Here is a 15899-nt window from a genome sequence, read left to right on the forward strand (position 1 = left end):
GAATATGCAATTACAAATACTTTCAAAATGATGCGTCTTAAACTAAAATCACCTTTACTCAAATAATAATAATCATTTTTTAAAGAATACTTGAATAGGAAAAATAACATATGATATACCTGACAGGCATCCTTTCCACCCTCTGGCACACCCGCGCAAATGAACTGAGAAGTAAGCCCTTGAGGAATCGTCGTGCCTCTCATGTCTGCGTACGATTGGTTACAGGATGGTAGATCCATAACTTTAACAGTGACTTCTCTCAAGATACTAGCTCTCTGTCCGCCTGAAATATGCATTTTTAGAAACTGGACGATTTAAAAAACACTGATCTGATTTTTAATTCATATTCCATTCAAGCAACAAAATAGAGAACAATGAAAAATATAACTACTGCAGGGATCTCAAAGAATAGCACTCAGATGTAAAAACCTATAAAAAGATCGTAAAATCTTAGAAAATCAAAAAGAGTTTTACATTTCTCGTGAGATCTTCATCAGGGGGTTAGTGTCCCTTATTTTCGAGCTAACTGGTGAATAATTTAGTAAGGGTAAAAAATTCAACGAATTGAATCCTTTATTTTCGCAACTGTTGGTCGTAGATATACTATACTCTTATTAGGAAAAAATTTCAAATGACCTTAATATTCATGTTTTTAGAATTTTTAAAATGAAAAAAAATTAGTTTTGCTAAAATTGTGTAATATAATTTTTTACGTTGTCCTCCGGTTCCTATAATTAGGGTAAGGTCGCGTAAATCGTACCCCCTAAGAAAAAATAGCATCGTAGGATCTATGAAAAAAGTAAAACTTATGACCGATGATATTTTGTGTTGCCGTTGTTGATAATGCAATAAAAAGAACAAAAGTTCCGTACAGTCTAACTCTCTTGATAACATTAATAAAATTTATTTGAAGACGAACTTAATGCCACCTAGACAACCAGTATTCATACCATCGTACCATTCGTAAATCGTACCACCTATAGATTAAGTCGTAATACGTTTAAAATTGGTCAACTATAATGAAACTTTCTTTTTTCTCAATTAATTAATTTATAAATCAATTACAACAATGATCACAAAGATATTTTTTCATTTTCTTGTCAGCTCTAGCACATGAGTCGCGTGTGCCCATCCTTTGCAATTTAGGCTCCGAATCCTATTCTCGTCGCGGTCTTCCTCACAAATATTACAGAAACACGAACTTAATGTGAAGCAATACGATTGACTAGTTGGTAACTCGTTTTGCCGGTTTGGTTTATTTAATAATGGCAAAATGCTCAAAGGCTGTCTGCCTAAGGAGAGAGATGCCTTCGTGGAGGAGTTTTTAAGGGAAATCGGCACGTATGTATTTTACGCGTGAAGAAAACTATGAAAACGCCCATGCACAACAACAACAAAAAAAAAAAAAAAAAAAAAAAAAAAAAAAAAAGCCAGCCCGTTCCCCGGGATTTGTACTCCAGACCAAGCTACCAGTGTTCAGCGATTTTGCCGCTCGGCCCCTGCCGGTTTCTCTTTTTGCCGGAAGGGACGCAATTGACGTGATATTGCGCCTGATATTTAAAAAGTAAGACTTCAGCGGTGGCACGACTTACACAAACTTACCCTATGTTTAGTAAACATTTATGCACATTTTAAGAAATTAAACAGATGTTTGACACTCGTAAGACAAAAATTAGTTTACGATTTGCTAGTGGGCAACAATTCACTGTTTTATAATTTTTTTACCTATGGTATGTCGGACGAATTGCGCACAAATAATTTATAAGTTTGTAAATCCTAAAAATTTGTTACTAAGATTCTCATTTATTATTTTAAAATTATAATGTTATAACGTTGCGCGCCTCTAACTAGCACGCAACCAAGAGGTGACTGTGAAAGCTTGTATAAACCACAGAGTCTTATAAAGGGTTTAAGTCCCTTTTTATTCAACGTACTAAATTACAATTGCGTCCTCTTGACGCTTACAAACTGTGCCAACTAGGCAGTCAAAATAAAAATAATAACCTGAAAAGAAAATAAAGACAAGATTCTAACTACGAGGCTCTCTAAAATAACTAACTCACCGCGTTTTACAAATACGGCTGCTAATTCAGCAGACTTGAAGCTCACTGGAACAATTGCAACTACTTCCCGCCAAGCACATAGGCCGCAACGCGGGGTTCTTTAATTCTCGATTTCTACCTCCGCGCTCGCGAAGTAAGAATAACTCTCTCACCGAACTCGTTTCCTTCTATTTAAATCATACTACTTCCGCTGATAATTTGAATGCTTGCGCGTTCTACTCAAATTTACATATTCTGGCATTGGCAGTTCCAGGGGAAAGTAAGGCTTGACAGGAAAGATAGTTTAAACTTAAAATAAATGTTAGTTAAAATAAATATAAACCCTACATTTGCCGCTGCCAGAATTTGGAAAACTTGGAAGCAGGTCCTACAAACGACCTGTTGTAAGTTTATCTAATTCTGAACTAACTGGCGAAAGCCTCGTTTACACAAAAAAAATCTTATGTAACAATTAAAATTCTGTTAGTCGTTACAAAGCTTTCTTCTTACAGCAACTTTTCCTGGACTTCATCAATCAATCTTGGTCTTTCCTTCCAGCATTATGGAAGGAATAAGTATCAGTATCTTTCTACATACATTATAATTTACACTTTCTTGACACAATAAATTTTTGTTTTTAACGTTTCGTTTTTCTTAGTTATTGCTTACTTCACATTCATTCAATTTTTCAAGCATTAATTTAACTTTACCCTGGCTCTCCACCATGTGTGGTGTCAAACGGGAATATTCGTGTTTTAGTCTTACAACACTTCCCCTAACCACCATGATTTGTTAGAATTCAACAACCAAATAGACACACCTTACTCGACATTCTACAACTCAATGAGCTACTTTAATATTCTTAAAAATTCAAATGTAGGTGGAGAACCCTACGAAACACATTCATTCTAACTTCCCCCTCATTCATCTTTAAACATGCAGGCTTTCGCTCTAAAGCATGACTTTACAGTTTAATACTTAAATTTTGACTTCATTGCTTTTAAGCATTCACTTTTAGCATCTACAATTTTATGCTTCTAGACTAAATTCTACTTTTACATAACAAAGTATTTACATACATTTACAAAAGTTTACTACATATGCTTTTTACAATTTACCATAAAATGAATAAGAGAAAATAAATTTTTACTTTACTCATTCTTCGCCAAGCTGGCGGCACTGGAACTAAAATTCTTATTAGTACAAGAATACGAAGTTATTTTTATCTCCGGCCAAATTTTGGCTTTAACATAACAGAATTAGTCTTTCGACCAACAGAAAATGCTTGGTTTTAGCTTTTACACTTAAAGAAAATAATACTTTTGCCTTAGCTAAATAAAGTAAAACAAAACTAAGTCTCAACCGAGACATATTGACTTTCGTCAAAACATAGAACTTCGTACTTATGCATAACATTTCGGAACAAAAGAGAAAAAAAATTTATAGAAGGTTTTAACTTATCTTTGAATTTTCGATGCTTGAAACTCCGTCATCCATTTTTGACAAAATTGATCCCAAGTTAGAGGTGTCATGGATGTCAATCTTCTCCTTGTTGATCTCCGCGTGTCGTCCCCGTTGATCTTTCTTTTGCGTCCTCTACATGCTGGCCTCTTGACGGAGTAATCGTCTGGTTGTTGTCCTTTGCGTTTCTGCCTGGGACGGCTGGTCTTGACGTCCTCCGGTCTGGAGTCCTTCTTGAATTTCTTCTGTTCGTCGTATTTTTGTGCCTCCTGTTGGCGTTTCAGTTTCCGGAACGGCGGCCTTGCTGGCACCTGACTCTGTGGCCGTGTGCGCGTTCTCCTTGATGTGTAATTTCTCCTGCCATCTTTTGTAGGTGGTGTTTTCGTCTTTACTACGGTTTCTTTACCCGGTTCATCTGTATTTTTGTTTTTCTTAAACGCCGGAGTTTGAAAATCCTTTTTTCTTTTTGATGCCGACGTCCGGGTTGTAGAATTGCTAGGTCTCTCTTCAGTCCTCCGTTTCTTGGGTGGTGGAATATTTGTTGCAGTCTCTGGCCCTTCCATTTCGTTTAGACTTGAGTCCTGCAAGAAACTTTTAAGGATTTCAAAATCATTTGGATTATAGTATTTTTTCACCTGGTCGGGACTTGCTTTACAGATTTCCCCTCTCTCGTTTTTAAGATATAAGACTACTCCTTTGATTTCCTGAATTACATAGGGGCCTTCAAACTTTGGAGCTAGCTTTGCCATAAAATTGTCTGGGGCACTTGATAAAGAAAATTTCCGTTTCAATACTTTATCCCCAACTTTAAAATCTGCTTCACGGCGTTTTCTATCGTAATATAACTTTTGTCTATTTCTTGCCGTATCCGAAGTTTTAAGCGCCTGATCAATTAGTTTTTGCGCGTCCTTTTGTCTAAATTCCTGCTCTCTTTGTTGCACAAAGAATAATTTATCTAAAGGCGTAATTAACTTTCTGCCTAAAAATAATTCTGCTGGAGTTTTTCCCGTAGTATCATGATGTGCCGTTCTTAAAGCATAAGCTAATTCATTTATGTAGCCATCCCAGCGCTTGTGATGTGTGCTAACGTAACTGCGAATTATTTTTACAATGTTTTTATTAACTCTTTCTGCTATGTTAGCCTGTGGTCTATACGGAACCATTTTGATATGGCGTATATCAAGTCCATTGCATATGTTTTCAAATATTTGACTAATGAATTGTTTTCCGTTATCGCTAATGACTTTTATCGGTGCACCGTATTTTAAAATGTATCTGTGTAAGAATGCATCTGCGACTGTTTTGGCTGACGCGCGTTTAAGTGGAACAATTTCTATCCATTTTGAAAAATGATCTACTATTACTAAAAGAAAACGATTTTTATTTAACTCGCTCTGGGGGAAGGGACCAAGGAGATCTATGCCTAAAATTTCATTCGGAAATGTAGCGCGAATGCTATTTAAGTACCCGGCCGGGCTGTAATTAATATCATTTATTAACTGACATTGATTGCAGGACCTGACATACGCCGTTACTATTTTGTATAATTGCGGGAAATATACCGCCTCGCGTACCCTTTTTAAAGTCTTTCTGACCCCGAGGTGGCCCGCTGTTTTTTTTTCGTGCAACTCCTTCAAAATGCTTAATCGAAGCGAGGCTGGGATGACTGGCTTATACTCAAGATTTTCGTTCGTTGTTTTCGTACAGAATAATAAATTATCTATTATTTCATAGTTTTTTGCTCTATTTCTTATCGCATCGATATCTGTATGCTCAAAGCTTTCGGGGTCTTTCAAATAAGCATAGATATTTCCAAATTCAGGATCAGCTTTCAGTTCAGTAATAACCGTATCTCTAGAATCTAAAATTTTTGAAGTCAACACAGCGCATTTAAGTTCATTACCTTCATCGTCCAGTTTTATACGAGAAAGTGCGTCAGCTACATTGTTTTCCTTACCCGGTTTATATTTTATTGTGATATTATATTCTTGGAGTTTTAAAGCCCATCTTATTAACCTGGGCGTTAGGTTTTTTCCCGAGTAAAGTCTACCAACAGCCGCATGATCCGAAAAGACTGTTACTGGCGATTTGCCGAAATAAACTCGAAATTTGTGTACAGCCATTAATACGGCTAATGTTTCTCTTTCTGTAGCTGTATAATTCCTTTGTGTTTGATTCAATGTTTTACTAAAAAATGCCAGCGGATGGTTATTTTGCATAAGAACCGCACCCACCGCATAGTCTGATGCATCTAACGCAATTTCCAGGTTTTCGTCCCCCTCAGGGAATTTTAAAACAGGGGCATTAATAAGCGCTTCTTTTAATCTTTCAAAAGCCGTGTTAGCTTCCGCTGTCCACGTAAATTTACTCTTTTTTCTATTTGATTACTAAGAGTGGTTCAACAATATTAGCGAAATCTTTTATGAAAGATCGATAGTAAGAACATAGTCCAAGGAAAGACGAAAGTTTCTTGGCGGTGTTGGGCGGTGGGAAATTCTTAATAGCTTTTATTTTTGAATCTTGCGTTTCTATACCCTTTTGCGAAATTTTATAACCGAGATATTTAAGTTCTTTAGTTGCGAACTTGCATTTTGAGGCGTTAATTGTAAGACCGGCCTCTTTTAATAATTTAAAAACCTCTTCCAAGTCTTTAATGTGTTGTTCCAACGTACTACTCGTTATAATTATATCATCTAGATAAATTAAAGTTGATTTTCCTAGGACAGGCTTTAGAACAATGTCCATAGCTCTCTGGAATGTTGATGGGGCCCCACACAACCCAAAAGGCATGCGTAAAAATGCATAAGTGCCCGATTTTGTTATAAACGCGGTTTTATGTATATCTTCGGGTCTCATAGCTATTTGATAGTAGCCAGACGTTAAGTCCAAAGTAGACATATATCTTGTCGATTTGATCTGTCTAATGATCTCGTCTATAACCGGCAAAGGGTAAACTGGGAATTTAGTTATGCTATTTAGTTTTCTATAATCGATAGCAAACCTCCAAGCCCTTTTATCCGAAGGAGGAAACTCGTTCTTTTTCCTACATAATACGACTGGACTCGCGTATTCACTATTTATGGGCGTTATTATTTTATTCTTTAACATCTCCTGAATATGTTCTTCGATGATTACGTCTTTTTGTTTGTCATAGCGGTAAGGTTTAGTCCTACAAGGTTTTTCGGCATTTAGTTGAATCTTGTGAGTCACGATCTGACAGTTTCCCGGTTTTTCTGAAAACAAATGAGAAAAATTACTCACCACTTGCTGTATTGCTTTACTTTCCTGGTCATTCAAATGGCTAAGGTCCAATTCAGGTGTCTCCACCGGTTCCACCACCCTCTGGTCCATCTCCAGCACCACGGAACTATCTTGAAAATTTAATTTGGCCCTCGCGGCCCTTAAAAAGTTCATACCTAAAATAAGAGAGTGTTGGAGGTGTTTCAACACAAAAATTAATACTTTGAGATTTTCCTCTTTTACCTGTATGTTTAATGATACTTTCCCGATGCAGTGACATGTTTTTCCTTGCGCCGCTATAATTTCCGTATTTCTGGTTTTAAAGAGTCGTATCCTATAAAAATTCTTTTTGAAGAACTTTTCACTCATGAAATTTCCTTCTGCTCCTGTATCGATGAGGGCTTCTACTGGTACATCGCCAACCAGGACTTGTATAATTGGTAGCTGTGAGTTTTTTACGATGACTGTATTTAGATGTCTATTTGAGGGTTTTTCTAAAACTTCCGGGGTCTGGACCCTCCCTTTCACAGGCCCCTCTAGTCGTTTAAAGCTTTCCTTTCAATCTGTGTCTTCTGGGTACGCGGATGCTTATTTTCAAATTTTCTTTTTGGGCCTTGCCCTTCAGGTTTCGATGCGTTAGCTTGATAGTTCTTTCCCCCATATGAGCGATTTCCATTTCTTGTTTCCTCCTTCCTTCTGGTACTTTGAGAATATGTTTCCCCTCTCGCTCTTTCCGCGATTCTGCGATTTTGAAACTTCACCGCCAATTCGAAAAGTTCCTGCAATGTGGTTGGGTTTCTAATTTCAAAGTAGTCTTGGACAGCGGGTAACAATCTTGGTAATATTATTTCAATAATCTCCGCATCGGGTTTCTTGCCATACAGCATATCCGTTAGCTTGATTTTTCGTAAAATAAAGTCCGTCAATTGTGCTGTATCCCGTTGATAGAAACTATATAGCTCGGCTTCCAGCCGTGCGCGATCTTTCACTATGGGGAAGGCCTTTACTAACGATTTTTTGAAATTTTCAAATGTATACCTCGGGCTTCCAAATTCACCTAGAAGAAATTTGCCTATATTTTTCCACCATAGCGCGGCCTGTCCTCTTAGTGCTGATGTGGCGATAGCAACTTTTTGTCTTTCGGGCACAGGATAGAGCTGAAAGTGGTTTTCTATACCTTCTAAAAATACGGACACCGAATTTTTTCCGTCGAAATAGACGTTTGGCTTGATTGATGCTCTCAAAGTCTGGACCAGGTATCCAAATCCTTCTAACTGCGTTGTCATTTCTTGGTGTTGTCCAGCGGCTTCCATCCAGTTTTCGGCCATTTCAGTTCGATAAGTGTTCGGGCGCCAATATAACGTTGCGCGCCTCTAACTAGCACGCAACCAAGAGGTGACTGTGAAAGCTTGTATAAACCACAGAGTCTTATAAAGGGTTTAAGTCCCTTTTTATTCAACGTAATAAATTACAATTGCGTCCTCTTGACGCTTACAAACTGTGCCAACTAGGCAGTCAAAATAAAAATAATAACCTGAAAAGAAAATAAAGACAAGATTCTAACTACGAGGCTCTCTAAAATAACTAACTCACCGCGTTTTACAAATACGGCTGCTAATTCAGCAGACTTGAAGCTCACTGGAACAATTGCAACTACTTCCCGCCAAGCACATAGGCCGCAACGCGGGGTTCTTTAATTCTCGATTTCTACCTCCGCGCTCGCGAAGTAAGAATAACTCTCTCACCGAACTCGTTTCCTTCTATTTAAATCATACTACTTCCGCTTATAATTTGAATGCTTGCGCGTTCTACTCAAATTTACATATTCTGGCATTGGCAGTTCCAGGGGAAAGTAAGGCTTGACAGGAAAGATAGTTTAAACTTAAAATAAATGTTAGTTAAAATAAATATAAACCCTACAATGTAATAGTCATGCAAAAATTAATAAAATAGAAATAGTTTAAAATTTTTAGTTTATGCAAATAATGTTACAAGTTGGCTATGTGCCAATACTGAAACCTGCCACTATTCTCTAAAATATAAATTCTATGAAATTCTGTGAATAATATCTCCTTTATGAGGGAAAAAATCGGTATATTTTATACAGTCTGCTTCTATTAATATCAAAAAACTTTTTTTTTTTTTGAATTAATAGTTAATTTTTAGTTATAAATGTAGAAATTTCTCCCACCATTCTGCATATAAACTTTAACTAAATATAATTTTGGGACTTCAAAATATTAGATTTTGGAATTTTTACAAAATTAGTTTTTTAAATTAAAAAATGCCGTAATGTGAATACTTTCTTTATTTAAAGTATTTTTATAATTGGATTTTTGAGATAGATTACGTGCTAACAGCATAGCAAAGAATCCAAAAACATAATATTCCAATGTTAATATTCTCGGAAGTATTCTTATTTCGAAAAGAAAGTGGATATTCTTAAACACAAAGAAAATATTTTCATCTTATCATGCTCTGTTTATATTATACACACTTGAATCATATGATTTGGCATCGCTGTACTCAGGAGTTTTAAAAATGTACAAACAGAATTTTCTTTTCTGATTTTAATTACATTCTAACACTTCTTGCATAAAAATTCAATCAACATTTTTAACGCATAATGTTATTCAGACATTGATCAGCTAAAAAGGTATTTAAATAATAAAATTCATAGTTGTGTTTTCTAAAACTTCCAATAAGAAATTTTGAAAATGGTTATGAAGAAATTGAAAATGCAATAATAAAATTCATTTAAGTTTTAAAAGCATATGAAGTGAAAAAAACTATTAAATCAAAGAATAAATCTTTATTAGTTCTACAATAAAGCATAGAACTTAGTATCTATAAGTAAAATTAAGGGTATAGAAAAAGTTATTTTGTTTAGAATGAAATTTATGTTCAATTTCGAATTTCGTACGACAGTTGCATACGTGTCAGTAAAAAAAAAAAAAAAAAAAAAAAAAAAAAAAAAAGAATTCCATATATTGTCGTTGTTAGATGTTTTAAAACGCGGACTTTTAATCATATCGTTTTGCATAAGAATCTGAAAAGTCTTATTTTTACTTCCTTGTACGAAGTAAAAAGGAAGTGAAATATTGAGAAATCGAGAAAAATTTCGGGTATCAAATTTCAATGCAAATATCCATTTTGACCTCTATGGAATGTCAGTTAACGATGTTTTTGTGTGACATCTATGCGTAAGGAGAGAATAAAGAAGTCATTTTACCCAAACGAATTATAAAACTGATTTAAAATGGATTCAGAAGAGATTTTTTTGTGGCGTCTGCACATAGGTATGTATCTCTTATAACTCAAAAACGAATAGCCTCAGAACGTTGAAATTTTGTATGTGGGACTGCTATAACATGTAGATGTGCACCTCCCTTTTTGGTTGCAATCGGCCGCACCAAAAATATATAAATAAATGTATATATATATATATATATTCACTTTGTTACTCGGCTCAGTGAGCTCAGTTTCTTTATTCTTATATGTTTGTAAATTGTGCATTTTTTGCTTTAAAAATGATTGAATTATATTGTTCTTATCTTCCGGTTAAGGTTTTTATGCCTTTAGTTAACCTGCATATAGTTGTATAATTATCAACAATTTAAAAGTTGTTTAAGTGCTGCTTAGCCTAATTTTTTTACTATGGCAGCCGTATTTGTTTACATTTGAAACTTAGCAGAATAGTGGATTTGTTGCCAATCTACAGAAAGCTTCGCAACAACAAAGTAACGTCTTCTTTTATTATTGCGAATAATGCATAACCCATTCTAGAATTATCACTTAAGTTATTAAATTATTCCATATATTGGCTCAGCATAGCGTTCACAACAAATTAAATCAGTTTCTACGCCCTCAGTGTCTTTTTGCCGAGTGAGGCCAAAAGTAAACTTTCAGTTTTGTGCACCGAAAAATCTGAACCGAATTGCTTGTTTTTGTTTCGCTGACCGAATTGCTTGTTTTTGTGTGGAAACTATAATTTTAATTGTAAAATTTTTAAAAAATTTTTTTTAACTGTATTTGGTGTTTTATGTTTTTCTATATCTTTAAATTTTTAATGAAGATATTTTGTGTTTGTATTGCCTTACCACGAAGTGAGAACTAATTAATTGAATGAGAAATATATCTCTAATGAAATTAGAGGAAATAAGTGTTTCATATTAGCAGAAAATACTGTCGCCAGTCTGTTTTGAACTCAGCAGAATGTTTACGAGTAGTGTATGCACATTAGGTAAGCAGCGCTGAATCGTCTGTGAAAAACTGTTTACTTTTTATTTGTTCAATTTCTTTTATACGTCATTTTAGATTGAGTATAGTATTTGAATAGAACATGTGGCAACGATTAGATGACATAATTCTTCAGATGATATATTTTTTTTTTACATTCTAAATTATAAAATGATTGAGATATAATGCTGTTGAGTGAACCTAGCGCCAGAGTATCACTATGGTAAATAAATATAGTGGATTTTAAAAAGCGCATTTATTCTATTGTGGTTTATGCGCTATAGATGAAGTAGATTTAATTGAATTCAATAAATTTAACTGAAATGCAGAAAAAATGCATATAATTTAATATTTCGTACAAGGAAGTCATGTGATGAACACATCAGATTTTTTTAATATATATCGGGTTATTCAAAAGTAAGAGAAAAAGTAGAAATTCCGTTTTGTGAAAAGTATAGACAGTAGCACTATGTGGGTTTTCACAGATATGTACAGTATTAAAATTTCTGAGGGCAAAATAAGGAACATTTTAATCGGAAGGCGAAGAAATGTCAATCACTATTTCCAAATAGAAGAAGACTCGAAACGAATTACTTTTTCTAATGTTCCTAAAGTTAAATCGTTGACAAGAGAAAATCCTCTGACGCCAAAACTCAAGTCTTTAAATACATCTGTTGCTACCAAGTAATAAACTAAGATTTACAACTTAAAAAGCCTAATAAATATACTGTTCACCAGCTTTTGCCGAGACATGTCGCTCAGAGCAGAACAATTCGCAGAACCTGCATGAAAACTATGCAGCAGGAGATAAATGGAAATGCATTATGACACTTGATGAAGCACGAATTTACCTAAACTACTGCAACAACAACAAAAAAAGTCTCTTTATTATCGAAATAGAGAGAAAAAGATGTACACATCTTGTTTCGTCAAAACAAAGATAGCTTCAGTAAGGAGCTTATTATTGTCGAAGGATCCTCTTACATTGGAAAATTAAAAATAAGAGGAGTGGAAAAAAATACTAAAATTAACTCAAAGTACTATAAAAAGAAATTCGATATTTACAGACGAAATTCCATTTCTTTATCCCAGTGACTTTCAAAGAGTGAAACTTCATCGAAACGAAGCAATCAATCATGCTTTGAAAAGTGCCACTACAATTCTTGATAAAATGAAGACTGATACAAGTATTGCATATGAACGTTTCAAATATATTCTTGCAAAATCCTCTGACATTTCACCTATGGACTAGTGTGCTTTTAAACTTTTGAAAAAAGCTGTTTCTAAAAGCAAACCCACTATAATTGACGGATTCTGAAAAGTAATGCAAGAATACCGGAAACCGAACCCCTTGGAAATTTTTCGAAAATCTCTTCTATCATAGAAATTACGATTCAGACGTATAGTCCAGGAAAAAGGTCTATCATATAGAACATTTAAAAAATGCTCTTTACATTTTAAATGTTAATTAAACGGCTTCGAAATCGTTCTAAATATATATAAACACTCTGTCTGTATATAAAAACTCTATGCTTTTTTGTGCATTTCTCTAAAGACAACATCGTGCTACTGTTTACACATTTGGAATTATAAAATTTTTATTTGATCTCTTACTTTTGGATTAGCCGATATACATGTAATGAAAATTTTGATATTGATGGCCTAGATGTATAATGACGGAGTTTATGCGTAAAAATGGTAGTAGCAATCGTAGTCGTTTGAGTAATTCTTTATTTCTCGATAAAATATTTTTTGAAACAGGCGCAGTTAAATTGTCACAAACGACTCTGTTCTTGAATGGTTATATTGGTACTTCTTACATTTCTGTAATGTTTTTGAAGACAGAAAGAGCAAGAAACCAACACAAAGAAACACAAAAGAAATACCTGGTCTTCGAATGAAGACTAAGTGAAGAATGATTCATGTATAGTTTCACTTTATCGCTATTTACGTATCAGTTCCCAAATTGTAACATTATTATGGGCTGAATGTAAGTATCTGCGTTAGTAACGTTACATAAGAATTATGTGATATGAATTTACTTTCAAATGACGGAGTTTAGACAGCTTTACTGCAAGCACGTTACTATTTTAAAACTAAAAAGTGGAAGTAATGAAACTGAGCAGGATACTGAAAGAGCTTTTGAAAAATGAACCCGAAATATATTTTAAATATGTTAGTATTTATACAATATAATAGCTTCGTAAAAAAGCTTTCAGCTAACCTTTTCATACGGATAAAAAAGAAATATATTATACTGATATTAGATATAATTTTGAGAAATTTACTGTTATGAATGAATTCAGATGAATTTTCTCCATGAAAAAGTGCATCAGTCATCTTTTTTAAATTCTCAATGAAATTAAACAGCTTATTATAATGCTAGCAGTTACTGTTTTGGACCTAATTTTATGTGTGTTTGTATCGAGGGCAGTACACAGCGAAAAGATGGTTTAATCCATAATTTAGAGCCATGAATGAATGTTGCTCAAATCTTAATCATTTTGTTGATGGTTGAGACAACTGCAAAGATCTGAGGCAACTTAAAATTCTTTTGATTTTTAATCCCTTCATATTGAATGGGACATGAAACACGGTATATATGGAAATATTCTTCATGACATACAGTTGTTGGAGGACATTAAAGTATTATTATGTAAACTGAAATAGTTTTCAAAAAGGTTTTTGGAACGGAATAATTTCATTAGTATGGTAAATTGCTAGTGAAAATTTTCTTTATTGCTTGACAAAGGATCTTAATATCATTTTGTTGTTAAAAAATAAGATCTGAATGTTATTGAACGGCACTTTGTTTTTTTTTTTTTTTCTGATATAGAGTGCTTAAAAAATCTTGTTAAGGCTTGCCTTCTTATTTAATTATTCACAGGAGCATATTTTAAAAAGAAATGTTTTTAAATGCTGTTTTGAAAAATAAGAACGATGCTTTTATGAAAACAACTTCAGAACTGGGTTAAGAAAGGTCTAGAAATATAAAACCTAACTTTTTAGTACGGTTCTCGTAGACTATAAATTCTAATTCTTTCTTTTAATAAGTACATTCTCTATGCTTTAATGGGTTACTATTCACTATGCTTTAATACTAGTTTAACGATGACTGTGTGTGTTTCCGGATGTTAATCTATCAAAACTATCTGTAAGAATATTGGGCTCAAATGAATTGCCTAGTCAGATTGGAAGGAACTTATGACTAAGTAGTCCTTGATGTGCTTTGTTACTTACTGATGTCTTATTTTTTAAATGATATTTAAAAATTATTTTTATATTTAAATGATATTTAAAACTTATTTTTTAAAATGTGATATGTTAAGGGACACGATAAAAATGCTTAAATAATGTTTCGTAAGACAAAATGTAGTAAATTCATATTTTATATATACTCACCGAATTCTAGATCTCCCCATCCAGTTACGGTAACGTCCCTTCCTTTGAGCTTTTTGCCACGGATTTCGGATGAGTTAGGCAAGCAGATGGGCCGGACGTTTGTTGAGAAGTCCATCGAATCTTTGAGACGGATGACAGCAATATCGTTGTAATGTTCTCTTCGTTTATATTCAGGATGAATGATGATAGAGTCAATGAGGTAAAGAGATCCTTCCATAGCTTTTATGCTGCCTACTCGAACGACATATCTAGCAGTCTGCACTCGCCTGTAAAAAGAGGATACATAAGAGAAATCTGTTGTTGCAAGGCAGAGATTTCATTGTCGAAAGTTTCGAAAGCAAAAGTCAAATCAGGTATAGGAGGATTAATTATAATAGTAACGAAGCAGAAGTCCTTTCATCTTTTAATTAAATTTCCAACCTTTTGTAACCCACTGTGTAACGGACAGCATCTGAAGCATTAGCGTTAGAACATTAACTTGGAAATTAAGAACGCAAAAATTATATCCCAAATTCAATATTACTAATGTCAAAGTTTTAATTTGAAAGTGATATTTCTTTTTTTTCTCGAAAGTTAGTGAGCTATTTTAAGGAAATAAATCCAAAAACACAGTTAGATTTTTATTTTTTCTTAACTGGAAAATAGCATTCGAACTTTCCTCGGGTATTTCTCAGAGACCATTACAGAATGACAGAAGCGTTGTCTTGAGCATGCGAGGTATGTTATGCGCATATCTATAAATTTAAAGTTTTAAAAAAGGAATTATTATTTTTTAATTCAATCTTATAATAAAATTCTGATTAATTGCTTTAAACATACAGCTTTACATTAAATCGGTTATTTAGAATTAGGATTAAAAAAAATGAATTACGCGCTGTCATATTTTTAATCCACGTAAGAGACAGTGGATGTTGTAGTGTGTGCAACAACAAAAGGAAAATAGTTCTGGTACTGGAAGAGTTCTGACCCTTAACAACAGCGACAATTCCGCTCGACGATGTCGCATATACTGTTCTAACGTCATAACGTCTTTACTCTTTGAATATTGCATAATAAGTATCATTTTAGCCTCAGAAGCCAAGAGTTCTCATTTCCTACCAAATATAATTTAAAAATAATATATAGGTATACCTTTACTCATAATTCAGCCATTTTTATGGTAACAAAACTATTACACGCGTTGTAATGTCCGTAATTTGATCATTTAGTGTCCACAATTCGAGTCACCGATTACTATTATTACTATTTGTAAATCCAAAGTTGAGAAAAATCAACATTGGATTGTTAAGAAAATTGTTGAGATTCTTCTTGAGAAAAATCATTAATTTATTAACATTAACATTATTCAAAAAATTAATAAAAAACATTTCGAACAAATTTGAGCATATCGGCTACAGAATTTAACTTTCCCAATTGTATTTAAACATCGGTTTCTAAAATGAAACCTAATGATGACAATAAAATTCTATAACACTAATTCTAATTTATAGTAAATTATGAATCTTATTTTATATT

At 33.8% G+C, this 15899-nt stretch overlaps 1 protein-coding gene across 2 annotated transcripts in view; it reads right to left on the reverse strand.

Moving 5' to 3' along the window:
• The window catches only part of LOC118196479 (clotting factor B-like), a 57681-nt gene that overhangs the window by 7372 nt on the left and 34410 nt on the right, over positions 1-15899 (reverse strand). For both annotated transcript variants that reach the window (XM_035367943.2, XM_035367942.2), the window contains exons 6-7: positions 14385-14650; positions 120-283 (exon numbers count right to left, since the gene is read on the reverse strand). In XM_035367943.2, the coding sequence (XP_035223834.1) occupies positions 120-283; positions 14385-14650 (430 nt within the window). The remainder of the gene's footprint in view (positions 1-119; positions 284-14384; positions 14651-15899) is intronic.

This window comes from Stegodyphus dumicola, chromosome 7, assembly GCF_044657685.1.
Source record: "Stegodyphus dumicola isolate Sdum_Otavi_A_Nest chromosome 7, ASM4465768v1".
Taxonomy (NCBI): Eukaryota; Metazoa; Arthropoda; class Arachnida; order Araneae; family Eresidae; genus Stegodyphus; species Stegodyphus dumicola.